This window comes from Rhinolophus ferrumequinum, chromosome 7 (assembly GCF_004115265.2).
Source record: "Rhinolophus ferrumequinum isolate MPI-CBG mRhiFer1 chromosome 7, mRhiFer1_v1.p, whole genome shotgun sequence".
In the NCBI taxonomy this organism is placed as follows: domain Eukaryota; kingdom Metazoa; phylum Chordata; class Mammalia; order Chiroptera; family Rhinolophidae; genus Rhinolophus; species Rhinolophus ferrumequinum.
The window spans coordinates 68649724-68676549 of NC_046290.1; the positions used below are offsets into that span (position 1 = coordinate 68649724).

General features: G+C 35.2%; 1 protein-coding gene across 19 annotated transcripts in view; it reads left to right on the top strand.

Moving 5' to 3' along the window:
* PAM (peptidylglycine alpha-amidating monooxygenase) overlaps positions 1-26826 on the top strand; it is a 147522-nt gene that overhangs the window by 56687 nt on the left and 64009 nt on the right. For all 19 annotated transcript variants that reach the window (XM_033110097.1, XM_033110101.1, XM_033110106.1 and 16 more), the window contains exons 5-10: positions 48-133; positions 1495-1578; positions 23574-23622; positions 25030-25097; positions 26205-26285; positions 26571-26647. In XM_033110097.1, the coding sequence (XP_032965988.1) occupies positions 48-133; positions 1495-1578; positions 23574-23622; positions 25030-25097; positions 26205-26285; positions 26571-26647 (445 nt within the window). The remainder of the gene's footprint in view (positions 1-47; positions 134-1494; positions 1579-23573; positions 23623-25029; positions 25098-26204; positions 26286-26570; positions 26648-26826) is intronic.

The following is a 26826-nucleotide window of genomic DNA, read 5'->3' on the forward strand; positions in this document are numbered from 1 at the left end:
TTTACTACTTGAATCTTAATTCTTAGCTTCTTTTTTTTTTCCTTCAGGTATTGTGATGAAGGAACCTGTATAGATAAAGCCAATATTCTATATGCCTGGGCAAGAAATGCTCCCCCTACCAGACTCCCCAAAGGTACATATTAAGCTGCTTAATTTCTGATTTCAAAGTACTTTTTATTATATGTCCTTTCCAACAGTTGTTGACAGTGTTCTGTTTTGCAGTTTCACACAAAAAATCCCTGTATCACCTGCTTTGTATTGAAAAAGGTTTCATTTAGGTAGTTACGCTTTCTCTGCCTCTCTTTGTTCGGTAATTTGCCCACACAACAGTTTAGATAGAAAATAACCGCGTATACCTCAAGCCACTTTTGGCCTCCAGCACACTGGCTTTTGACAGCAGGAGCATTTCGTGAGCCAAGAGAGCTAGGAATTAAATAAACTGCTGTTTCAGCAAATAGACTTTATTTTTTATAGTCTTGGAACCTGGGTATTTAATGTGATGCCAAACCTCAGTTGGCTTTCTGACTTCACTTCTAAACTGTTCATAGCTTCCAACGTATGAGTGAATTACCAGATTCTCTTTTAGTACCTGAATGTTTCTTAATACCAAAGGGAATGTGCAGTTCTGTTACAGAGTAGGTCTGCCATGGTTTGGGAATGGCATCTTGTGAAGCATGTGTTCCACTTTTGCCTCCCTAACTCATGTCTGCTCTAACTGAGGTCTAGTTTGCTTTGCTTCAAATGAGTCTCAGAATCCTTTCTATAGTTAACCAGGCAACCACTATCAAATAAGTTTGGAAACTAATAAGGGGGTCTGTCATAGATTTGTTGACATTTTAAAAATCCATTAGTAGAGCAGATAGAAAAAAATTTTTCTCCACCTGTAAATATTTTCTCTGTAGATTTTTTTTTTTTTTAGCTTACTAGCAAACTGTCTTAATAATAAGACTATTCGGAACCCTTCAGAGTCCAAAAAATGTATTGCCATATTGGACTTTGTAATCTAGTTAGTAACAGTTTCCTCAGTGACATTCTTGTAGATACCTATTTTCATATGAAAAGAAAAGTAATTCCTCTGAGACTTCCTAAGAAATCTATTTCCTACATTCAATCAGAAAAAAAAAAGAATATAAATATATACAAAACAAAGTAAAAGAATAGGTTTATGTATGTCTGTTAAATAATCAAGGACAGAATTTTGTTTTGCTTTGTTCTGTTACTTTCAAAATGAGTCAATTGTCTTCTTAAAGTGTACGTGATACTCTGGTTCTGAAGTGGGAACTATATATAGAATTCTATCAGAGCTTTGAAAAGGATTGATAGATTATATTAGAAATTTCCAGTGAATGTCTAGTTTATCTTCATTTTCATATAACAATTTCATATGCAATATGCTATTTTATTTCCCTTTGGGTTTCATAGAAACCTGAAGTTAGCTTCATTTTAGATTTCCATTTCTAAAATACTAATTTATCTTCTTTTGTAAATCGCTAGGTGTTGGATTCAGAGTTGGAGGAGAGACTGGAAGTAAATACTTTGTACTACAAGTACACTATGGGGATATTAGTGCTTTTAGAGGTAAGTTTTGAAATGTTGGAACTTAGCACACTTTTCAATACTATATTGTTTAAAATGTAACTAACTATTATCCACATAATAAAATGAAGACTTGACCACTCCCTCTGTCCACTAGGAAACAACTGCTTTTGTTTCCTTTAATTTGGGACTGTTGAGGAAACAACTTTTATTCTGAAAGGTATATTCTCTTATGCATCCTACTGTGCTTTCTCTTAAGCTGAGTTTAGGGTTCTTTGGCTTTCCAGTGTATTATCTACTTGCTCCTGTTAGGGGATTCCTTCCAAACAGCATTGTCAGAAAGTATAGGGACTAGTCATTTATTTATATTACGGTAAGCAGGCCCTTGGGAGAGTCGACAAGTTTCACAGTACCAGGAAGATTCTCAAACACTCAGGCTCATGTCAGTGCTTTATCAATAAACCATAGTTGCCACTTGAACTCATCCATTGTCCACTGCACTAATGCAAAAACCACCCACTCCTTAGATACCTACTGCTAATAGGTACTCTAGACACCTGTTGCGCTACCCCTGGTGTCTATTCATTTAAATACTCCTTTTCTTATTATAGAATCATTAATATGAGGAAGGGGCCCTGTTCCCAAGGCAACCAGGACTGGTGCTTGTTACTCCTTCTGTTGCACTTAGTCCCACTCCAACTACATTCCTTCCAGGTTCACATTCTTGTGTTCACAGGAATGTAAATATTAAGCAGACTTCTTGGTTTGTCAGCCTTTATACTATGTCTTGCTGACTTACACGTATTCCCCCACGCTCTCTAATTTAACATTATATTTCTATTAACTAAGCTAATTCATTTTCCTCTCCAGGCACATTAGCTTTCTATTCCACAACTAAGTCTAGAAGTATATGTCCACCTCTGCCTATGACATGTGCTCTGGGGCCTTTGCCGACAGTGCCTCGTGTGGTGAGCGGTTCCATAGATTCTCAGCATTGAGCACTGGGACAATCAGTGCATCTTCTTCTGGAAAAAGATGCTGGAAAAAATAATGTGATATAATTGAAAAATTATAATCAGTACTGCTGTCAGGTGTCTTATCAATTAAACAAGCTCCTGTGGACCAGCCCATGAACACAACGTCCAAATAAAACTGGTTTTTATATTAAAAAATATGCTTTGAGTTGTATATAAATAGCTTTTCATTTTTGGAACAGAACCTAATCTTAAGTTGTTAACTGTCTGTAGTGCTAAGACAAGGTTTGTTGAAAACAAAGGAATAAATAATGTTCGTGTTTGAGGAACAAAGAAAATTATCTGCTCTAAAAATTTACTGTTGGTATCAGTGGAACAGGCAGATTCTAAGACTGCTGACTTCCAAAGTATTGACAAGACTGTAATTTTTCTAAAAAGGCAAGGAAGGCTTTCCCTGACCACAGCTAAGTAGTTGGCCATACCCATATATACTCGCCCGAGCCCACTCTATATCCCTGTGTAGAACCCTAGACTTTACTGTTCAGCGTAATTCCTCTTAGCTTTGTAGTACCTCCTAATGGATACTGTATTGATGCCCTAGGGAAGTGGATGATATATACTAGCTTTTAAAATATATTATTGTAATAATTTAAGTTGATTACTAATGAGGAATTTGTTTTGTGATTTGTTTAATCCCCGGAGAATTAAGAAGTACTGATAGTCAATATATAAATATATAGTTATTCTTTACTATTAGAGACTGATAAGAAACTTTTATAGTAATTTTTCATTTTTCACTTTTTTTAGCTATATTTTTGTGAAAGAAGGTATTTATGAGGTTTGAGGTAGAACGATTACTGGTCCTGTAACTCATAGACCTTATTGTAATATAATGAAAATGTAAACAAAAAATTTTGTTCATTAATTCATTCAGTAGTGTTAGATATTATCTTGTACCTTAAGTTATGCATGGCTTAGAATAATGGTTTGAAAATAAAAATACGGGAAAATACCAAATCTCGCTAAAACAATGAGAGAGCATTTTACTCTTATTAAAATTAGGGGCGAGTGGAAATTGAATTATAAAACCCAGGACTGCCAGGGTTTGGATGAATCTGATAGAGTTTGGGGAGCTTTGCAAATTAGTACAATGTTTTGGGATGCAACTTGACCATTTTATATACAATTTGTATAAACATTAAAATCTAGTTCTAGGCTTTTATCCTAAAAAAGAGAGATTTTCCCCCCTTGTTTTGAAATGAGCTGCCTACCCACAGTTGTTTATGTACCATTAACTATTAATATGAAAATCTGGCAAGTTAACAAATGACCCTTAATAGGGAACTAATTAAATGGTAGAACAACCAAAATAACTAATCATAAAATTTTATATAGATTACATAAAACTGTAGATATGCTTGTATGGCAAAAAAGGAGACAGTCAATAAGCATAAAAAGACAGGATTGTGTGATTTTTTTCCCTTTAGAATGTCCAAATCATTATCTTTATATTTTTAAATCCCACAAGTAGAAGCACTATGCTAAATCCATCAGTACCTGTCAGTTAGCGTGCTACATTCTCACACTCTCCTGACAAAGAAGAGTTCATGTAAATCTCTACATGCCTGACAAATGAGGCATGTAGAGATTACATTCACTGTCAGCAATGACTTATACTTTAAAGTTTCTATATTGTGATCATACATTTACCTCCAGATGTATCTAGAAGTGGAAAATAATTATATCATTCATCTCTTCTAATGATTAAAATACATTATATATGCATTATGTATACACACCCATATATAATCATACTAGGGTCAGTGGAGATTTGAACTTCATGTTGTTAAAACTGTTGATGATATTTTAAGTATATAAATTGTAAATCAGAAACAGACTAAGATGATGAGGAGATTACTGCACTTTTCTGAAAAGTACGAAAAGGTTGGGCTTAAGGGTATGAGCGTTTTTCCACACAGGGAAAGTTGTAGAGAGGTGAAAAGCCTGACTTTTCTTCAATGAATCACCAACTAAAATTTGTTGCAATGTGATAAAGTATCAGAGAGAATATAACCTGAAACCGACTGGGTATTCTTGGACTGTGATCTCTATTAGTTGGAAAAGATTGAGTGTGATTTTAGACTGAGTTCGTTGGGATTGCTTGAAATATTTGTTCTGTTTTGGTTTTTGTTTGTTTTGGAAATTGTGCAGCATGTGAAGCTATAAAAGCATCATTTATAAACAGCTAACTATTAAATGTTATGTCAATCATAGGGTCAGACCTGTGCTGGGTATACTAATCTTACTGCCAGAAGGCGTTCAGTATATTCTAGCAGGAGAAACAAGCACAAAAACAGGGTGTTTATAGGCAGTGATCGAAATGCATACCAGATAAGGAGGCTGTGGAAAGGTGGAGAGGACAGGTCTGCCTAGAGATGCAGGGGCACCTCATCACCGAAAGGCTTCTTAGGAGCTGGAACCACAGTAAGAATTGGAGTTGAGTGGTGACCAGGAGCCCCCAGGTAGGCAGAGGCAGGGAGAAGACCGGTCTAGACACAGTAAAGTACGTGCCTAGACATAGGGGAGTGAAAAGCCTCCTGTGCACAAGGCACTAGTGGCAATTTGAGTGTGAAATACAAAGGGAGCAGTGGCAAGAACTGAGAAGATAGGTGAAAGGTAGGGACCAGACCACAGAGATTCTTGTGAGGGCTTTAATCTGAAGACACTCAGCTTTCTGGTCAGCCAAGCGGTGACCTGATCAGATTTTCACTTCAATGCTAGGCTTGAGGGCCTGGAAATGCTATGAACCTTCTGAAGAAAGAATGTGGCTCTCGGAGGCCCAGGCGAGCCATGATGGAGGCTCTGGAAGACCAGCATGAGTTCTTTTTTAAACGTAGGCTACTTTTTATAAATTAATATGCTGTGGCAAATAGAATGTACTCTAATTAGAAATGAAAGCGCCATATAAAATACCATAGTACAGGGGTTAGGTGATCAAACTCTAAAACTAGATGGCCTAGCAACTGCACTTGCCAGTTCGGGTTGATATTCTCACCCAGTCCCAGGCCCTCTCTGCCCTCCTCATCTATAAAGTGGGATTGCAATGGTTCATATAAAGGTACCTGGTGAGTACTCAGTAAATGTTAGCTAGTATTATTATGATCCCTATAAAAGGCTTCAGGGGCACATACATTCCCCTAAATGCAACCTTTTGTTGTCCATACTATAAAGAGTACGTTGGTTTCTATACAACGTACAGTACAGTACAACGTACAAGTACAACATACTTTACAAGGGTGTTGTAATTTCTGGTTATGTTTAGACACAGAACTGTCTTCACAAAAAAAAAAAATAAAGAACTGTGTTCACATCTGTCACCTTGTCAGTAGAAGTTTCCTAGTTTCCTAGTTATACTCTGTTTCCTGTTTTCCACAGCGGTTTTTGTTATTTGTAATTCAGTTATACAAAGAAAAACTGTAAGATCAGGTCCCTGCACTTAAGGAAGTTAGAATAGTAGGAGCCAGAGATTCTTCCTGGTCCTTTTTTTATTTTTTACCTTTTTGCCAAGTTTTCAGTAAAGTCTTGTTCCAAAGAGAAAATTCTCCTGAGATTGTTGTAGAAATTTGCCACATTTTTTTCCTGGGCATGGCAGGGGAATCTTAAAAAAAAAAAGCCTCTGCTTTCCAGAGTTGCTGGCATTAGCTTACTAGTCTCCAGCAGTGACTCATTTCTCAAACTGGAAAAGCTCTGCACTCAGGAACTGAAGTTGGAACTGGTATTATTAAAATGGAGATAAGGATCTCTTCCCAAGTGCACGAGCTCTGACTGTCTTTGGGTTGGCAAAATTTCCAAGCTACAAACTTACTGTCCTCATGCTCTTGATGCATATAGGAAAACTATTAGAAGGTGTTATCAAGGATACAGAAAACACACACACACACACACACACACACACACACACACACGGCTTGCTTCGATCCCTTTATCACAGCACTCAAAGTACACCTACATTTCAGCATGTTTCTGGGAATATAGCTAAACAATTTGTTTTCCTTAGATTAGATGTTTAATACTCATATTCTAAATGAGATGAATGATACCTGGGTATCCTGTTTTTAGCTCTTCTTTATGTACGCTCTAAGAAGTTTACTGTCCAGATTTCTGGGGTTTATTAGTAAAATCAGATCATAAAATTCTAATTAGAGCCCTCAAAGAATGAATCCTTTTCAATAGCCAAGTTTTCCAGAAAGCTAAGGTTTTAACTCTTGAAGTACTATAACTTTAAAATACTTTGCACAGAAATCTTTCCCAAATATGGTGTCTGCTTTATGAAATTAAAGTGGGCGGTGGACAGAAAAATGCCTACAGCTATGCCCAGCACAGAGCAAGCTGGCAGTAAATGTTAGTTGTTTTCCTTATCCCTTTCTCTTCCAAATTTTGGAATGTCATTCTGAATATCAACTACTGTACAATGATTTCCCTTACAATTTTAGGAGTAGGTAGAGTTTTTCCATGTTACTGGGCTTGTGCTGCCTTCTTCTATCTGCTTGTCTGTATTTTCTATTGTTTCTTCTATTGTCAAGCTACCACTTCAACTCATTTTAATTCAAACAACACTGCATGGAGACAAAGGTAAATAAGAACAAGTTCTGCCTTCTGTAGCTCACCATCCAGTGGGGGCAAATAAAAATAAAACAATAACTGTAATCACATGAGCTGATACACATAGACAGTCCAGTGAGAGAGGGGTTTGAGAGACAGGCAAGACCACCCGGAGTTTAGAAAGAGATTTCATGTTGCCACATTGATTTCCTATAGGCATCCTTCTCCCTTGATCTACATTGTTGCTTTAGATGTGGAATCCACGAGGCAGCAAAGTTTCATATCATTATCTGTAAATTTACTATAAACGGACTCTGAACTGAAACCCTTAAAGGGAATTTTTGAATGAAATCTTGGGAACACTCGTGCCTGGACTTGGTGACCTTTATGTTTTCATTCTCCTTGCCCTCTTTGTGTTATTCCATCCTGGCTGGCTGTGTTCAATTTAAGTGTGGCTTCTGAATCGCTTACTTCCAGACAGGTTTGTGTTACTGGACATAGAACATGCTTTCAGGCATGCACACTCCATACTCATGCATACACATACACACACAAGAGGAGTTCCCATCTCACCACAACTGAAGGAGGAGTACAGCAGGTATGAGGGACTGGAAAAATGGCAGGCAGAAGGGAAAACATAGGACTCCAGAAGAATTCTCATTCCACTGTGACTCCTGCCTCATCTCTACCTTACGAGACTACACAGCCAGGAAGCTATTGGAAACAGCTTTGCAATCGTGAGCCCAGGAAAAATCCCTTGCTGATGCATTTTTGAACAAGATGGAGCATAGATCAGCTATACTTAAAATGATTTCATTCCAGGATAAAGCAGACGACTCTGACTTAAGGATAAGCATTAGAATGCTTTTGACTCCTTTAATAAAGCTGATTTCCAAGATAGCAGGAAACTGGGTGGAAGATTGCTTCCAGGTCGGTCGCTTCCTCTGTCTTCTCCAAATCTGTCCTAGTAGTCTCCCCCTTCATGCTTTCCAGCGAGATAAACAAGTATGCTTTTACTCCCTCCTCTGCAAAGTGAGGGGTACTATGGATCAGGGTATTTAAACCCATGCATTTTTAAGTGTCCTGGATTACTTTAAATATTTAAGAATCTCCTTTGAAATTGCAAATATAGAGGATGCTGTTAATGCTTCGCCACATCCAGGGAGATGCCCGAAAGCTAGTGAGTCTCTCCACTGACAGAGAGATGTAAATGGCACCTTTCTAGCACTCAGCCTGGGTTTGCCTGAATAGGAACCTGACATGCACTTGGTCCAGCAAGCTTAATCTGCTTCCGGAATAGAGCAGTGAGTTTCCACCATGATCTTTCATTCCAGGGCACATGTAATGTTTCTAAGTTCTCAACACCAGGGACAGCCATTTGTTTAAACATCTCTAGTAAATACAGAAATATGGTGTCATGAAGAACGCACCTTGCCTCAGTTTCCCTTTTCTCTCCCAAGGCTGTAATACCTCTGCTATTCAGCAAGTCTCCTTTCTTCCCTCCCCAACTCTCACTTACTCTTTCTCTAATATTCCTTGATATAGGGGTCCAAACTTTTACTCAAAGACTTCAGGTCAGATATGGTTTGGAATTCAGAACTTCTACGCTTTTTGAAAGGTACTCACGTGTATAAATTATATATTACATTGTATCACCTTTGGGAGTCTTGGACACCATCCATAATCAAATATGCTAGTATTATTATAGCAAAATGTTCAAATAGTCACACTATAACAGATAAATAAACACTGTAAATAGCATCACATTCATTCAGATCAGATTTTGCTATCAAATATTACGAAAAAATCTTTAGGTTTCCAGAGATTTTTCAGATTTCAGAATTGCAAAAAGTTCTAGTATTAGAACAAAGAAATCTATTCCTTAATACATGAGTTATCAGTTAAAATACTAACACAGATTGGAGGACTCTGGATATATTTGAATATTTTCCCATTAAAATAATCTCTCTTTTCATCTTGTGGAAAATGTAGAAAAGCATTAAAAAGAAAAGTAAAAAAATCACTCACAATACCTTACTATTTTAAAAGTCTGTAATATGAGGTGATGGTTGCACATGTCTGTGAATATACTAAAAACCCCTGAATTATACACTTTAAAGAGGTGAATTGTATGGTATGTGAATTATATCTCAAGCTATTGAAGCAAAGGTATATAGATTAGAAAGGAAAAAAATGATGATGCCCTCCTGAATCCCACCTCCCTTTCTCTTCCCACCCCTGCCTCCAGGTAACTACCATTTATATCTGCCAACTTTTCATATGCTTACCCCAACATTTCTGTATACACACAGAAACCACAGATATATATAGATAGATATAGATACAGATAGATATAGATACAGATACAGATATAGATATATCACCACTTTTTTTCTTTTTTGGACAAACATCAGCCGACATTCACCACAGATCTGCATCTGCTGTTGTTTTTTAAATTTAACAATATACCCTGGGCGTATTTCTAAGGCAGCATATATAAAGCTCTTTCATTATTTATAATGGCTGCCTAATAGTCTGTTGTGTGGATATACTATAATTTGTGCATCCTGATCCCTATTAAAGACATTTAAGTTCTGGGGTTTTTGCTGTACCAAGCAATGCTGCAGTGAACATTAATGTTAGAAATGTTTTAGGTAACCATGTATTGCCACTGCAGGATAGCTTTCTAGAAATGGGGTTTTTGTGTCATGGAGTGTTTAAACCTTAACAGATTCTACCAAATTACTCGACAAAACAGGTTTTCTAATTTACAGTCCACAGTGAATGAGGGAGCCACATATTCTTACCTGCACTAAATGTTTTCACACTTGAAAAATTTTGCCCAGTGTTTACTTAAACAAAGTAATCCTTTCATTAAAGGATTAGAATTAGTTAGAAAGTCTGAATAGGATTACCTCTAAAGTACATAGTCTAGGTCAGGATTCCTCAAAATCTGATCTGAGACCTGCACCAGAACCTTCTTGGGGTGCTTTTCGAAATGAAAATTCCTAGTCCAAACAGACGTTCTGAATCAGATGCACAAAAAGTAGAGGGTAGGCAGTGGTGTACAAGAGCTGGCTCATGTTGACTCACCAGAGCCAGTTGTTGATTTTCATATCTTTTGTGAACTGATTGTTAAAATCATAGCATTAAAAATAAAGGCAATAAATACTAAAAAATCATCATCTCCTAATTATTTTACTATATTTTACTATTATCTGTGCTCTTGAAGGTATTTACATTTATTGTATTTGTATGGTAGAAATACTATAAAATGGTGTGTTAACTGTTCATCTCTTTCCAATTCAGCGTTCATCCATAGCTTGAAATCAACCATGGTGATAAAGTTTACACCGTGGAAGTTGAAAAATGCTGCACATCAGTGCTTGATCAATTATTTTGTTGGTTGTTTAGATTTAGGAAAATGATGGAAAAGATGTTAGTAATGCAGATTATTGTCAATAGCCAAAAAAACTGAGGAAATATTCTTCCAATATTTAAAGGCTATCCATTCAATACAGTAAAGATTTTGCTCACTTCGTTGACGAGCAAGTGCAGTTCCAACATATGTCTTTGTTGTTTCAATAAACAAAAATATCAGCAAACATTCTTGTCTGAACTACTCAATCATCAGTTACAAACATAGCTTGGCTATGGAAAAGTTCAGCAAAAATGAAGGAAAGAATTCTGTGAAATCCAACTGGCTATGTGGAATTTACAATAAAGAGTATTATACATGTTATTATTAGTTATAAATTGTGGGCTACACATCCTTTATGTTAATATAAACTGTAATAAATTTATGTACACACGTATGCATATTTTCTTAGAGAGCCAGTGCACATCACTGAGCCCAGGATTCTGAAATTTTAATGAGCTCCCCTGTTGATTTTTATGCAAACTAAAGTTTGACAACTGATGCTCAAATTTGCCCATTAAGGATTGAAGTTACTTCTATGTATATGTATTTCTTCCTGTACTACAGGTGTGTCAGGAAAATCTCCTGGGGCTTGGGACACAAGCAGAGTAATTTGAATTTACCAAAATAAGTATAATTAAATATCAATTCTCTTCAGAAAAAGGGGAGCTTTGAAAAAAGAAAATGCATTTAATTATTGCATGGTTATTCTAGCACTTTACTTAGAAATTTGAAGGAGAGTTTATTTTTATTCTTAACGTTTTCACAAAATTTGGTCTTTGGATTTTAAAATGTTGTAATAATAGAAGTCACTTACAAAGCATATATGACTTTCTTGGACCCCCCTCCCTCATATATAGATGTGCAAATGTTTCTCCTTTACACTTAAGCTAGATAAACCTTTTGAAGATTGAGCAAAAATAAGTTATGTCCCTTCATTTATTACATTTTTGTTACTGTTTCCCTGAAAATAAGACCTAGCCAGACAATTAGTTCTAAAGCACCTTTTGGAGCAATAATTACTATAAGACCCGGTCTAAGACCGGGTATAATGTAATATAATACCGGGTCTTATATTAATCTTTGCTCCAAAAGACGTATTAGAGCTGGTTGTCCGGCTAGGTCTTATTTTCAGGGAGGCACGGTATTTTTAAGTGGAGTGTATGGGGTAACAGGAAAGGCAGAAACCATTAGAGAAATGATAGGCAAGAAGGGAACATTCAACCTGCATGAAATTCCATTAGTCTCTTAGGCCTTCTCCAAAAAAGGAGAGATTGAAACATGGCCAAGAAGGCATTGTTGAAGAGGAAACAATGGATTTTCTTGTATTTTCTTGTGAAAGGAAAGGAGTGAAAACCATAGGTCTTAGGTTTTGTGTACTAATTCGTTTGTAAAGCATTCGTTTTTAATACCAGAGCTGAGTCCTCAAGCTGATAGCATGAGAACAGTGTGATTGGAAGGGACCAGCTAGCCCAGCCCCCTGCATTTTACAGAGTGGAAATCGATGCGTATAAAGGTTAAGAGACTTGCCTAAGGTGGTAGAGTTACTAGTCCAATGCTATTAAAAAACTAAAAGAATTTAATTTGTGTTGGATTTCTAGTTTGTATATGTGCCAAAGTTCACATCCTAACTATATAAAACAAGTAATGGAGTCAATGTTTCTGAAAGTCCTTTGAACCACTAGGAATGAAGAGGAATGAATTTATTTCTGCACAATAGAATAAATATGAATAAAGATTGGAGTATTTTACCTCATCTCATTTATGCCTTTTTATTCTCATGTACGAAGTAATGCGCTTCCCTTATGTAGGGGTATTTCTAAATCAGCGTGCTTGATAATCCCACTGATTTCATAACTGTAATCTGATGTTCTTCATGTTCTTCTCTAACCTTCATTATACACAAGCAGCTTGATGTGAGTCATGGGAATGATTTTAGGGCTATTCAATGCCTCTCAAATGATCTAAAAGAAGCCTATTATCTTGAAGTATTTTTTGCTCTTGCCAATCGCTTCACATCAATAGGAGCTCTCTGATTCTCTAGCTTCCAGCATTTCAACTTTGTTAATCATTTTCGGTATGGAAAACTAATGATCCTTATTCTCATTCCATGGGGCACCTGTTTATTTTAATATCTAAGTATAGTCATTAAGTATCAGGAATTATATATTCATTCATTTGGCTATGAGAAGATATGTAAAGCACTACAGTATTCTTTTTTAAAGAATATATTCAGAATTTTCTTTAGGCTTTAAAATGTGGTGGGTTTTGTGTTTTTTTGTTAAAGCAATTTAACATTGAACAATGTAATATTTGGCTTACATGAGTATTTTGAGGGAAACATTTTTCCTTAATACCATTTAGTTTTTCACGTGTTTTTTTGGGAAAGCCTTATACTTTGCCTTCATTTACCCCTTTCCAACTCATGTTTTTTCAGTCATTCATAATTAACGCCTTTTTTGAAGCTGGTCAGGGATTCAGAGTCATCAACTAATTAATGCCATTTAAATTAATAGCAGATAACATTTTTTTTAACTAAAAGAAAAGAAATTAAGAGGAGAAATAAAAAGTAGGAGATGCAATTAAGTTTCAGTGAAATCCAGTTCAGGGCACTAAGAACACAATCCCAGGCAGTTTTTTGGTCACATATTACATCTGGTTGCCTATCCCTTACCCTATCCCTCACTGCTCCTGTCATTGCCTTGGTATGTTTACATTTGTTTACTGTGTTCTGGTAAAAGATGAAAGTCATTAGAGAGAAATGCTAGGATTTGCATATTCCATTTCCCATGTACGTTCCTTTTTACGTTGACTGTCTTACTTATAAAATGGAAAAGATAACCTAAATATATAACATTTAATGTTATTTACAAAATAATCTGTTAGAATAATAAAATCCAACTTTTCCTTGGCCCAGAAGAGATGCTTCTAACCTCCTTATTTCTGCCAACAGAAACAGGACTCTCCTCTTTATCCAGTTTGGAAACCCTTCATCCTGCTCTCCGTTTCTTTTCATTACATGTTAACTCTTCTTTATTTTTGAAAACTTGGAAGAGTCTTTCTTCTTATAGGGCTGTTTCTCCCTCACACTTTTCTAGTTTCATTTCTTTGCAAGCATTCCTTACCCTTGTTTACCCAACTTAACTGAAATGCACCACCTATTAATAATTGTCAATAACTGAAAGAGAGAGAAAATGTGGTTAGTAACCACAGACCCTTCTATCCTGACCCTTTGTCTTACAGTATAAAGACTCACTCAAGGTCTGAGGGAATTTTGAGAGATAATTTGGGTCACCAAGGGATTTCAATGTTTTCCCATTAATATAGTAATGATCCTTAGCATTTTATACTACTTCTCAACTCAGAAGTACTTTATAAATGTTACTTTATTAATCCTCATACCCCAGTACAACATAAAGATATTGAATGACTGAAAATTAATGCTAAATCAAATGTATGAGCTATAACGTTCAAAGTGTATCCCCTAATGAACACCAAGGACTGTATGCATGCATAATTATATGTAAATTAGATGCTTTGGATTTATTTTTTCATTGAAAAACTAAAACACAATACACGATAGTATTTTAAGTTGATGAAGATAACTGATTTTATGTTAACTTTCAAAAAACATGTTTCAATTAAGTTACAGCTTATGCAGAATATAAACTTCCTATTTTCAAAACAAAATAGGATGGTGTTGACACTAGGTTACCCTCTGTTTATCATTCATTTAGAGGTTTACAGAAAGAGGGAGAACATGTTCCACACAGTAGTTGAGAATTCTAAAGGGTGTGAAAAGTAAACCTTGTGTGTGTGTGTGTGTGTGTGTGTGTGTACATATAAATACTCTTAAGATGATTCAAAAATTCATAACTGAGGATTTTACCTGAGAAACATGTTTTTAGCTTTATATTGCAAATTAAATTAAAAACTGTTTCTTTGAGCAATGCTCTTAAAGTCCCTTTTCATTCCTACAGTGTTTATAGGTACATTCTGCTCACAGTGGGGAGAACAGACCATAATAGGAAGAATGAAAAAGAAAATTGAGGTTATCATTTTTTAAATGATATAAAAAACAGAGATATGGAAGTGAAAAAGTGGTCAATAGGACTTTTCATTGAAAGAAAGGGGAAATTACAAAAACATTTGTTAGTAACCAGGTATAATAAACATTATCTAACCAAAGCTGGTGAAGCTAGTGGACAAGCAAGTTAAATGTGCCTGGTTTTAACCCAAAGACAACTCCTTCAGAAATACAAATTTTTAAATATGGTCTGTATGTAAACATAAAGAGTTAAAATTTAATGTCGCAGGAAGGGAACAAAAGTGGAAGGCCTTTGCTGCTTGATCTGGGTGCTGCTTACAAAGGTGTGTTAGTTTTTTTAAATTCCTGAAGCTGCACCTTCTGATTTGTGCACTTTTCTATATATTATAGTTCAACAAAAAGTTCAAAAACCTATCAATAATTTAAACTCGGTGCCATGTTTTGAAAAAAAACACGGTTTTCATGGTGTTTTACTCACGGTTTTACCCATGATTTTGTCTTTTAATTTTACTTCCTTAGAAGTGTGATTCTGAAGCAGGTTCATAATTCTAAGAGAAAAAGATACTATAAATCACAAGCTTTGCTGTCGGGTTTTTTGTTGGTGGTGGTTTTTTTGCATTCATAAAAGATAGAGACAGGAAAGTGCTCTGACATTAGTCATGCCATAACATCCTCCACACCCAGAGCGATTATAAAAACAGGTTGGTGAGCCTGCCTGCCTTCCATTTGATCTCTTTCGAGAACAGCACAGACCATCATTTGTGAAAGTTGTCTTCTTACAGGATGGGTAAGTGCATTTTCTCTTCCTTGCCACAGGACAAATGGAAGCTAGTAATTTCTAGTCCCATAGCAGTGAATACAAAAATCAAAAGAGGCTAACTCGCTGCAGTGACAGCTTCAAAAGGAATTCTTTTTTGAAGATTTTTTTTTTCCATAGTGCTGGTTTATTTAGCACTGAAGCTTGTCTGCTAAGTCAGCTTTCAACAGCCTCCAGGAAACCTGTGCTGTTTGTGTCTTGTGTTAACAGTACCCCTATTTCAGCTACATTTGCTAAGCAGATACACATTTGCTGTGACAGCTTAAGGTCTTAGTGCTTTTTTGAGGGGAGATTATTTCATATCAGTGTATCTGTAACCGAAGAGTCCTGATATGCTGAGAACATGCTTTCAGGGATCCATGAATTCTCTGGGAGATATTCCATGACTTGGATTTCGGTTTGAAGAAACTCAATAAAAATACGTTAATATATGCATTTTTAGGATAATCTTTTTACTGATTATAGTCAAGTGACTTTAGAACTTGCATGTATAATACACGTGGTACCAAAAAAAAAAAAACCCAAAAAACAAAAGACAATAAAGGAGCTGCGTCTTTCTTTCATTACAACCAGGTTCCATTTAATGTTCCTATGCCAAGAGCGAACACATGAACACGCTCAGCTGTTCCCTCTGCTGTGTCCTGTTTGCCTCTTGCACTTGTGTCCATCTCTCTGCTGCTGCAGGGTTTCAAAAGAAATAACTTTTTAATGTAACAACACAGTCCAACTGGATAGAAATAACTTTTTCTTTTTCTTTTTTTTTTAACAACATGGTCCAGCCAACACAACTGACAGTAATCTGTTCCAACACTAAGAAAATTGGCTTTGTTGGATCTATTAAGAGACCTCACACTCTATTCTCCTAAGGGATTTTCCAAGTCATTTTGACTATATGAAATTTTCCCTTACTTTAGAAATGAATCCCCAAGTAATCTATTCTTGGGCACCTTGGGAGCCATGATTTAATCTTAGTGAAACATCATCTATCCCATTAATTTATTGTTGTTAATTTAGAACAAAGAACCATAAGGTAAATACCAAGCCAGCTTAATAGTCAAATGGTTATTACGATATCTGTGTACATATGTTATTGCAAAATTATTGCTGTGTACTGTGATGTCTTTGATTTGTTTGTGTTTGTTCAAGACAGGGAGAAAGTGCCCTTTAAGTTGTGTTCAGGACACTGAAAGGGTGGAAGGTTATGATACCGTTTAGAACTATTTGCTTACAAATTTTGTAGAGCAAGTTTTTATTATTAAACATGTTCTTTGTTTTTCATAAGACTTGGCAATGGTTCCAGGCATGCTTTCTCAGTACTTCCATAAGGAAGGATCCATTATCCAAAACTGTGGTTGGGATAGCAGATAATGGGTGTGCTTTACACTTTACTTTCCTAGGAGAGAGCAGTGATTTGAAATCCACTCTACGACTGTCTTTCGGAAGGACTTTTCTCATTAGTGGAATGTAGTTTATAACCATCCTTTGGTTCCCTCAGGATAGATGGTTAACCTATCCTTTTACTGAAGCAGGAAACAACCAGGACAAGATGAGCTCATGAAGTGTAGAGGGCTATCTCTAGAGGGAAAGAGTAGGAGACACCAATGGATTTCTAAGGACCTTAGATGTAATAGATTATTATCATGCATTATTCCACATACTCTACTTAGCTACGAATCCAAGCAGGAACTACAAGCTATTATTACAAAAGCAATCTAAATAGTATGGAATGGATAATCTCATATTCCATGCATTCATCTCCCATTAAGAAAAATGACCTTCCTGCTTAAATGGATGCCCTTAGTACTGCTGGTTACTTATCCATTCCTGCTTAATATTTATTTCATAGATAAAATGCCTTGGAAGTCTCTAAGAAATAGAAGTCTTTTTTTCTTTTTAAGTAGATAATGTTGACTAAATATTAACATTGGAGACTTAGTTTTTATACCCTGGTGTGTCACCAGTTAGCTGAATTACCTTGGCCAACACAATCTCTGTAAGCTCTTTTTTCCTTTCTATAAACTGTAAGAGTTGAATTCCATTATCAATAGGGTCTCTTTCAATCTGAAATTCTGAGTCTGTATATTTGATAAAATACTTTGCTGTGGTTATACATCTCTGACTAAGCAGAGAAGAGCAATTTCTCAAAAAAGGCAAGCTGAGACCCTTGTGGAGCGGTCATCCTGTTTTCATCTTGTTCAAGATTAGATTCTGATTGAATGCTATTTTCAAGTCTCATCCAGTGTCTGGAAATACTCGTTTCTTTCATTATCAGACTACCCTTCAGAAATCTTGCCAGTCAAACACCAGTGTTATTTTACATTTCTTTTTAAAAATTATTCTTTTAACTTTTCCACCGTTAATGTCTTCACCATTACAAAGCTTCTAGTACATACACATGACATTATAATGGAATATAACGACATATAATCAAATATACCTTCCAGTTTCATTTGATACATATCCAGCGAATGAAGTTTCATCTCCATATCTTAAAATCCACTAGGCTAAAATTATGGTTTACTGAAAGAGAGCAGCAATCATGAAAGATCCCTTTAACGGGGATTTCTTGAGTTCAATTCTCTGTAAATACAGAACATTAATAGCTAAAAGTCAAGTATTCATCAGTGTACCTTGGAGAGAGAATGAACCTATAGCCAATACAATGAAGGAAAGAATGATTTTATTTTGGAATAAGAAAACTAAAATAAGATAAATGAAGCTACCGGGAAAGAAGAGCTGTCAGAAATTTTGCCTGATGACAGTTGTACAGGATAAGAGAATAAATATAGATTAAAGCAACAATTGCATTATCAATATAAAAATAAAAATGGCTCACTCTTTTCTGCAAACATTGGATCGTGTTGAACTGCCTTCTCCTAGCTCAAGACTCAGAAAGAAGCACATTGTGTTGGGTCTGTGCAAGGCGAACTTTATTACTAAAAGTCATGGTAGGAGCTTGAAACAGCACATTAACAACTTCAGACTCCTATCGTAAATAAACCAAGAATGTCAATTTAGCCAGACCCTAGTGTTTATTTCTCATTAAATGTCTTTATTTCACTGATCACTCTGTTCTGTATCTACCTCGTTCAGACCCTTCTGAATCAACATTTCTGTTTCCATTTTGAGAATATCTATGTTGTGCAATATCTTTAACATACCATTTCAATTCTGATTTCTTTTTTTAACTATCTCTTTACTCATTTAATATTCCCACATTCCTTTCCCCCTTTCTTCTATTCCTGTGTTATTAGTTGGAGACATTTGATGGGCTTGAGTTTCTTAAGTTAAAGAAAATTCAGACCTAAGACTGAAATGTATTTACTAAAAGTAAAATATTCATGTGCTGCAATTCTTTGGAATCTGCCAATAAAAAGAATGATAATAATAACTAAAATTGATTGGATTTTTTCTATGCTGCAATTTATTGGATTTTTGCTATGTAAAGAGTCCTCCATTCTTTACATATATTATTTCTCTTATAGACTGGAGTTTCTTCATAGTATCAATGGTGATCACAAGTGCAATTCTATCAAGTATTAAACAAACGACCTTCTAGATCCTACTCATTTTAGACAAAGGAACTCAGTGAGCGCGTAGTTGAAAACTGATGATGATCTTATGAGGCCCTATGGTGAAGGGACTGTGTGTGATTAAAATATACAAATTACTTCTAAACTCTCCACCCAACAAATCTTACATATGTACAATTTTTATATTGAAATATACATCAAAGGAATAGTGCACTTCCTAGTCTACCTTTCGTTCAGACAAATTCAATCTTATAATTTCAGGGCCTTTTAGTTATTTGACTCATTACTCTTCCCATCTTTTTAAAGCTATGGCATTCCATTTCTGTGGTCTTCTGCCCTGTGTTAACTTCTCCATCTATTTCCTCTCCTGTCTCCTATTTACTTTCATTCTAGTCACATAATCAGTCTTTTTGACCAGCTTTTTCAGCCAGCATGTGATTTTGATATTCTGAGTTCATTTCCTGTATATTTCTAAACTATCTCAGTTCTGATTTCATTTTTTCATCTTATGTGGTAAAATATTAGCAGAAGCAGTGATGTATTTCTTTATGATAATAGACCTTTTAAGTGTCATTCATTTTTATGATGATGCATGTCAGAGACAGATTTCATATACAGCCTAGCGAATGGAAATGAATTCATCCTTATGAGGCTTCATATCTTGTGGCTAAAGCACTGCATTACAATGAAGGGCAGACAAAGTCAGAGAACCCTGAAAATCATCAGTAAATTATGCAAAACTAGCTGAAGTTTCTGAGTTCACCAGAAGGAAGATCCGGGTAGACGTTATGAAAATAATAATGCATCAATGCAGCAAGGATCAGGTTGGAGTTAGAAGGTCATAATCTTCACACCAAACACTAGGCTGAAATCTGTTTCTCTCCAAAACTGCCACCTGCTATTGGAATAGCTACGTATTCAGGAGCCCTTCAGATCTCCAGACCACCTTGTTTGAGGGAGTTCAAGTTACTCCCACTGGGACTTCTCACCGGGACTTCTGTATGTGCAAGCCCAGGGGCGCTTCAGGTTAAACTGTAGAAAGTTGTACTGGAAAAGATAACAATCATTTACAATTGGTAAAATTTGATTTTAAAAGAATGAACATGTGAATAAGAACTGGCTCTTAATAATATCTAAAATGTAAGTAAATATGCTTTATAAGTATTTACTGAGGTAACTTCTAGAATTTTGTTCAACTAAAATATCATTGTTAAAATGTGTATTTATCCATTACTAAATAACAGAATTTCTTAAGGTCACATAGATTTGTAATTCAATCACCCCATGGTTAAATAATGATGATAATCTGAAGTGTTATCCATAACTTAAGCCATAATATATATATGTTCATACACAGATGCACCCAAACACAGCATGGTTTTTAAAAATACCTCATTTCTTGCTGATTCACTGGATCAAATTGACCAGATAAATTTGATGTAAACAAATTCGCACAGCCATGACTTAGAAACGCTAGTGTGGTTTTCAAAGTCTATCTCTTCACTAATTTTCCTTCTGTATATTTTGATTTCTGAAGCTTTTTGTAAAACAGGCAAGATTTTCACTTTGGATCTTTATATTCATCAACCCTCTACTCATATAAGGTTTACCTTGTATAAGACAAAACTTAGAGTCTCTAAAATTCAACTTTCCCTAAAGTCATTATGTTGTATAATATGTAAGTCAGAAGTTCAGTATATTTTTTTTCCAGAATGTGTTGATCATCTCATGTTAATACTTGAAGTTTTAGCTGTTTTGTTATTGTGTGACGAACTTGACTTCCTTGTAGGATATGGCATCTAGTTGATAAACATGTGGGAGTAAAAGAAAGCCTGGTACTATGTCTTTGCAGTGGAGTAAGTGCTGAGATTGTGACTTACTTTTAAAACTCTTGAGGGAAGCAAATAGACAACAATTATATAGAATGGCTATTATTTAATTTGGAGAAAACTTTGATCAGCTGGTTATAAAATATCTTCAAATTAAAATTTGTTTTTGACTTATTTTTGTGTTTTTTTTGAATATTAATAAAAAGTTCTCAATGTAGACAATTCTACTAAAGAACATCATCTAACAGGAGGATGCACTGTTAATAGCGATAGCTGGCATGTGACTATTAGTACCATTCCTGCAGCTTTTAATTTGGTGACACATTGCAGCTTTGATGATAATCTTCTTTAGTAGTTCCTGAAATGTGTTAATTTATTTATTGATTTCTCCCACTTAATTTTTTTTTTTTGAGTCATGGTAAAGAGTATCAGCCAATGTGGATATCGAACTGTGATTAACTTGATTTTTTCAATGCAAAGATGTAATGTAAAACCAAGAGACACTTCTCATTGCACTTTGACCCTTTTGCTTTTGTAGACATTGTATGAGGAAAAAACTCCCGGTATTGTTACTTAAAATAAAAAATTGTAAAACCTGACATTCAGGAATTAGTAAGTAATCGGTAAGTGCCATTTACTAATGGGCTCCTTTGGTTTTTGGAGCCCCACAAAAGCCAGGTACTGTGCTAGGTGAACACATTACAGGATCCTTTGCTCTTGCTCCATAGCTTAAAATCTTCCAATGGCTTCTTTACAGATAGAGAATAAAACCTAGACTTTTAACACTCTCCTCATGGCGTGGACCATCTCCAACCTCATGGTCACTCTGTCCTTCTGGACCACAGTAGATAAAACAGCTACTATCACTTACCCTGTTGAGTTCACTGTGTGACATTATCTTGTTTATATATTTGGTGTTTTGTTTTTCCCTATCCTTCCTACCTCATTTCCCGATGTCTCCACTCCTATTAGAGCATAAGTACCATGAAAGCAGGGGACTTGAGTATATTGTTTTTCACTGTATCCACACCATATAGAACAGTGCCTCAATATCATAATTGCTCAATAAATATTAATTGAATGAATGGATGATTACTATTTCTCAAAATAACCTATTACATAGGTATGATGATTTTATACAGATGGGAAATGTTTTCTGAAATCACCTAGGCTAATTAGGTGAGTCTCTGGACTTTAGAAATCATTTGGTATGAATGAATGGTACTTTCCACCATTCTCTTTTGATCAGTGGAGGTATTTACATAATTCTTGGTGAAGTCGTTTGAAAGACCACGCATATTTACTAAATCTCATGAAGTATATTTAGGAAAACTTGCTCTCAAAAAATAAATAAATAAAGTGAAAAACAATATTCAATTATCCTTTCTCTATTTAAAAGTATAGACAAAATAAGATAAAACTGGTTATTTATTATTATTATTATTATTTCCCCATCTCTTTAAAACTCATTAGAAATTGAAAAAAAATAACTCACTGAAATTATTATGAAAATAGCACCTCACTGAAATTGATTTAGGGTATTAGAGATCCCTTTGTAAAATGACAAAAACAAACAAAAAAACCCCCAACTGATTAAATATAAAATCTGTATCATTGAATTTTCAATTTCTGTACTATCTTTATTAAGAACAAACTCAATACTGTACTGTACAGAGAAATCTCCTGTGTGTTTTATTACCAAAGTGTTAAATATGATTTGTTATGTTTTCTAAACTGTATTGTAAATAAAATGAGTGTCTTGTTAGTTATCTGTTATATATTTGTAGATGAGGTTACTTTTGATTCTCTCATGAGAATTGCAGCTAAAAGAAAAGAAATTTCCTCAAGAAAACTATTCCATCTGCTGTTATTTGTTAGCACACTTCACTTCTTAATTTCTAGTATAAATCTATCAATCTAACACACACACATGCAATAGTTATTGCTATTAAAATCAACTCAAAATTGAGATATAAAGTTTTATAATTATTACTGAGAATAACATGTGAAGTAGAAAGACTTTAACATACACAGAAATAAAAGGAATGAGTCAGTATGTACTATTCATGGTCTTGTGAGAGATAAGCAAGTTCAGCAGAGATAAGAATTTGAATAATTAAAATTTTTATCTTATACCTATTTGGGGAAGCCAAAGGAGGACGAAAGAGAGGGTTTGTAAGAGGTCTCTGAAGTGTCCTTGGCAAAGATAGAGATGCTCAGAGGCTTTCCACTGATGTTAGGGTGTAAAAAAAAATGAGTATCAGGTTTTTATCCCAAAGGTGGGAATGAGCGAGGCTTAGAAACCAAACAAGGTGATTTCTATACATAAATTTGAGACATTACAGAGTCTAAAAATGTTATTACCTTGAAAGCCCAAATAATGGGCTCCTTCGGTTTTGGAAAATAAAAAAGCTAGCTGTTTGGAGCCCCACGAAACAAATCGTTCAGTAGTTCATCAACTTTTCTGAATGTTTCAACAATATAGAAAATACATAGAGAGTAGCAACACTTTCTTCGGTGAGATAATGGGTAGTATCTAGTATATCTGCAGGAAAACATAACTGGTCAGTTTCCAGTCAAGAAAATAACCACAAACTGCTTGAAACGATAGTTTTGTTGTTGTGGTTGTGCTACATTGTAGATTAAATGAATTCATCAATATGAAAGTACTCTAAAATATAAAGCATCATACAATGGAAAAATATAGGTTTTTTTAGTTATTGAGTTATAATCATTTAGTATTTATTATTTTGAAATCCATTTTTTATGTTTTCATATTTAAGATGTGTATTTTCTGTGTTTGTATGTGTTTTCAGATAATCACAAGGATTGTTCTGGTGTGTCCTTACACCTCACACGCCTGCCGTAAGTACTTCCAGTTTTCTTAGCTGAGTGACAGCTTTAAGATCTTTGAGAACTGAAAAGTGGGAAGACCATTGTATTACTTATCTATTGTTGTGTAACAAATTAGCCTAAACTTAGTGGCTTAAAACAGCAAATACTGATTGTCTCCTGTGGGGATCTGGGCACAGCTTAGCTGGGAGCTGTGGCTGGTGGTCTCACTCTTGGCCAGTGTGTCAGTCATCTGGGGGTGTGACCAGGGGAGAGCGACTTCCCAGATCACTCACATAGCTATTGGCAGGATTCAGTTCCTCCCTGGCTGTGGGCTGGAGGACTTCCTCGTTTCCTTGCTATTTGAAAGGCTCTAAACAAGGCAGCTGGAGTCTGTCACAGCAAGCAAGGGAGAAAGCAAGAGAGGTCCTGCAAGATGGAAGCCAGAGTGTTTTTATAGCCTAATCTCAGAAGTTAATAAATATTATATGTCATCAACTTTTAAAACATTGTCAGTGAAGAATTACATATGTATGTAATAAGTACAATAACCTGAACAATAAAACCCAATTAGTGGTTCTGGGTGGAGGACATGAATCCTAGGAGACTCCTGTAGAAAAAAAGTGAAATCCCTCTTGCTTTATTCTGTTTGTTAGAAATAACGAATTACGAGGTCTATTTACTAGATCCAACCTACACTCAAAAGAAGAGAATTTGACAAGAGCATGAATGGCAGAGCTAGGAATCATTGGAAGCTGTATTAGCGTTCTCCAGAGAAAATGAATCATAGACTGTTGATTACATATACATGTGTATCAGAGAGAAGGAGTGAGAGAGGGAGGGAGAGAGATTCCGAGATTGAGAGATTTACTTTAAGGAAGTGGCTCACTTGATCATGGGGGCTGGCAAGTCTGAAATCTGTAAGACAGGCTGGCAGGCTGGAAATTCTGGCAGGCATCTATAATGCAGTCTTGAGTCCAAAGGCAGTCTAGAGGCAGAATTCCTTCCTCTTCAGGGGACCCTCAGTCTTTTCTTATAAGAGACCCACCCACCTTATGGACACTACTCTACTTTACTCAAAGTCATTGATTTTAATATTAATCACATCTAAATAACACCTTCACAGCAGCATCTACACTACTGTTTGACCAAACAGCTGGGCACCATAGCATAGCCAAATCCACACATACACTTAACCGTCACAGGAGCCATTTAGTTACTGCCTTCTACATTCAGTGTGTGTTTAGCTATTTGCTCCCCCAAATAAATTATTTTTTAAAAAAACAAATATATATGTATATATATTTTTTACCTCTTCTCCAATTTTTTGTGTGTGATTATTTTCACATGAATTGTATTTTGTAGACCAAGGTATTGAAGTATATCTTATTATTCCAAGGCAATAGTTTTGACTTTGATAAACATTACTGTTTTCTGCAGGCAGCCTTTAATTGCTGGCATGTACCTTATGATGTCTGTTGACACTGTCATACCAGCAGGAGAGAAGGGTGAGTAGTGATCTTTTAGTATTTACCATTACCTCATTACCTAATCTATAGAAATTTACAGTATATTTTTTATAAACTTTTGAAATGACCAATATTTTTGAGTCCCTGAAAAACAAACCAAATCTTTATTATCCTTGGATTTAAAATAGATTTTCTTTTATTATTCCAAGCCAATAGTTTATTATTTTCCATTCTTTTATTAAGATGCTAAGAATTGAGGCCCATGAGTAGGTGGTGGGTTATATAAATTAAAGAAAAAATCTTAAGTATTTTACAAATCAGTCATCTATTCTTTAGATGCCAGAGACAAACTTCATAATGTACTGTGTCATAAACTACAGCAGAGAATATCAGGTTCAAAATCAAGAAGCTAGCAAATCTAACAACGACTCAGTCTTTGAACTTAGGTATATTGAGTTTATTTCCCCATTTGTGAAATGAGGATAATAATAGCTAATTTTCCTAATCTTAAAAAAACTATTGGAATAAGTATGATATTATTTGTCATTGTATCTGATCGCTGATGAAATTGCCATAATAAATATTTTTCATTTGCTTTTCTACTGGAAATCTTTTAAAGTTAGTGACAAGTATGGTCTCATTGTAACTATTCATTCGTTTATTATAAAAGATATATTTATGGAATAGCTACTATGTGTTAGTAGTGTTAGATTGAAAAAAACATACGAAATGAAATGGTCCCTCCGCAACAGGAACTGTGAATCTAGTTATCTTAGGTGTTTGCAAACAATTTTTCAAAAATCCTTCTGTTTTAAAAATAAAAGCAAATTTTTAAGCGTTTTCAATTCCCTAAATTTCACAATAAATGTAACAAATGTAGCCAGTGTTTTCACTGAGAGGGTGTTTTGATTTGTCCCTAGTTATTGTGTTTGTGAATGAAACAAAATGTGAGGGTAAGGAAACCTTAACTCATCTTAGTAAAGTGATTGGCAGGTAGTAAGTACTGATTATGTGGATGCATGTTTACTTCATAAGAAAACCCCCAGGCCTAGCAGCTGGTGAATACCCTATACAGACTTTTAGACAAGGATAATGTTATTTTCCAATTGAATAGTGACTTTTTTTCTGTATTTGCATTTCTCACAGTGGTGAATTCTGACATTTCATGTCATTATAAAAAGTATCCAATGCATGTCTTTGCGTATAGAGTTCACACTCATCATTTAGGTAAGAACTTTAAACTACATGTTAAATTATAAATATTTACCATTGTGCTTGCTAATGCTACAAGTGTAAAATGTAAATTGTTTAACATTAAATCTGTTTTAATGAAAGGGATTTTGGTCCATCATTTGAAATTCTGTATGTGTTTTCATATCGTTTTCATTAAAATACCTAGCATTTTGGGTTCTGAGACTATCCAGATTTTATTTTGAAATAGGAAAGTAAATAATGCCTTTCTTTTTCTAATACCTTATTATATGATATGACTATAATTTATGTTAATTACAGGTCAGGTAGTAAGTGGATACAGAGTAAGAAATGAACAGTGGACATTGATTGGACGCCAGAGCCCCCAGCTGCCACAGGTGTGTGGAATATAGTTTAATTTTGAGAGAAAAAAATAATAATCAGGTAGTAATTTTAAAAAACCCCATAGAAACCTCGTGAATGTCTTTAGAATCTAAACATCTCTAAATCTACCTTCACTGTACATCTAAGCTGTGTATAACCTCGTTTTTTACAACTTACAACCTGATGGTCTCCT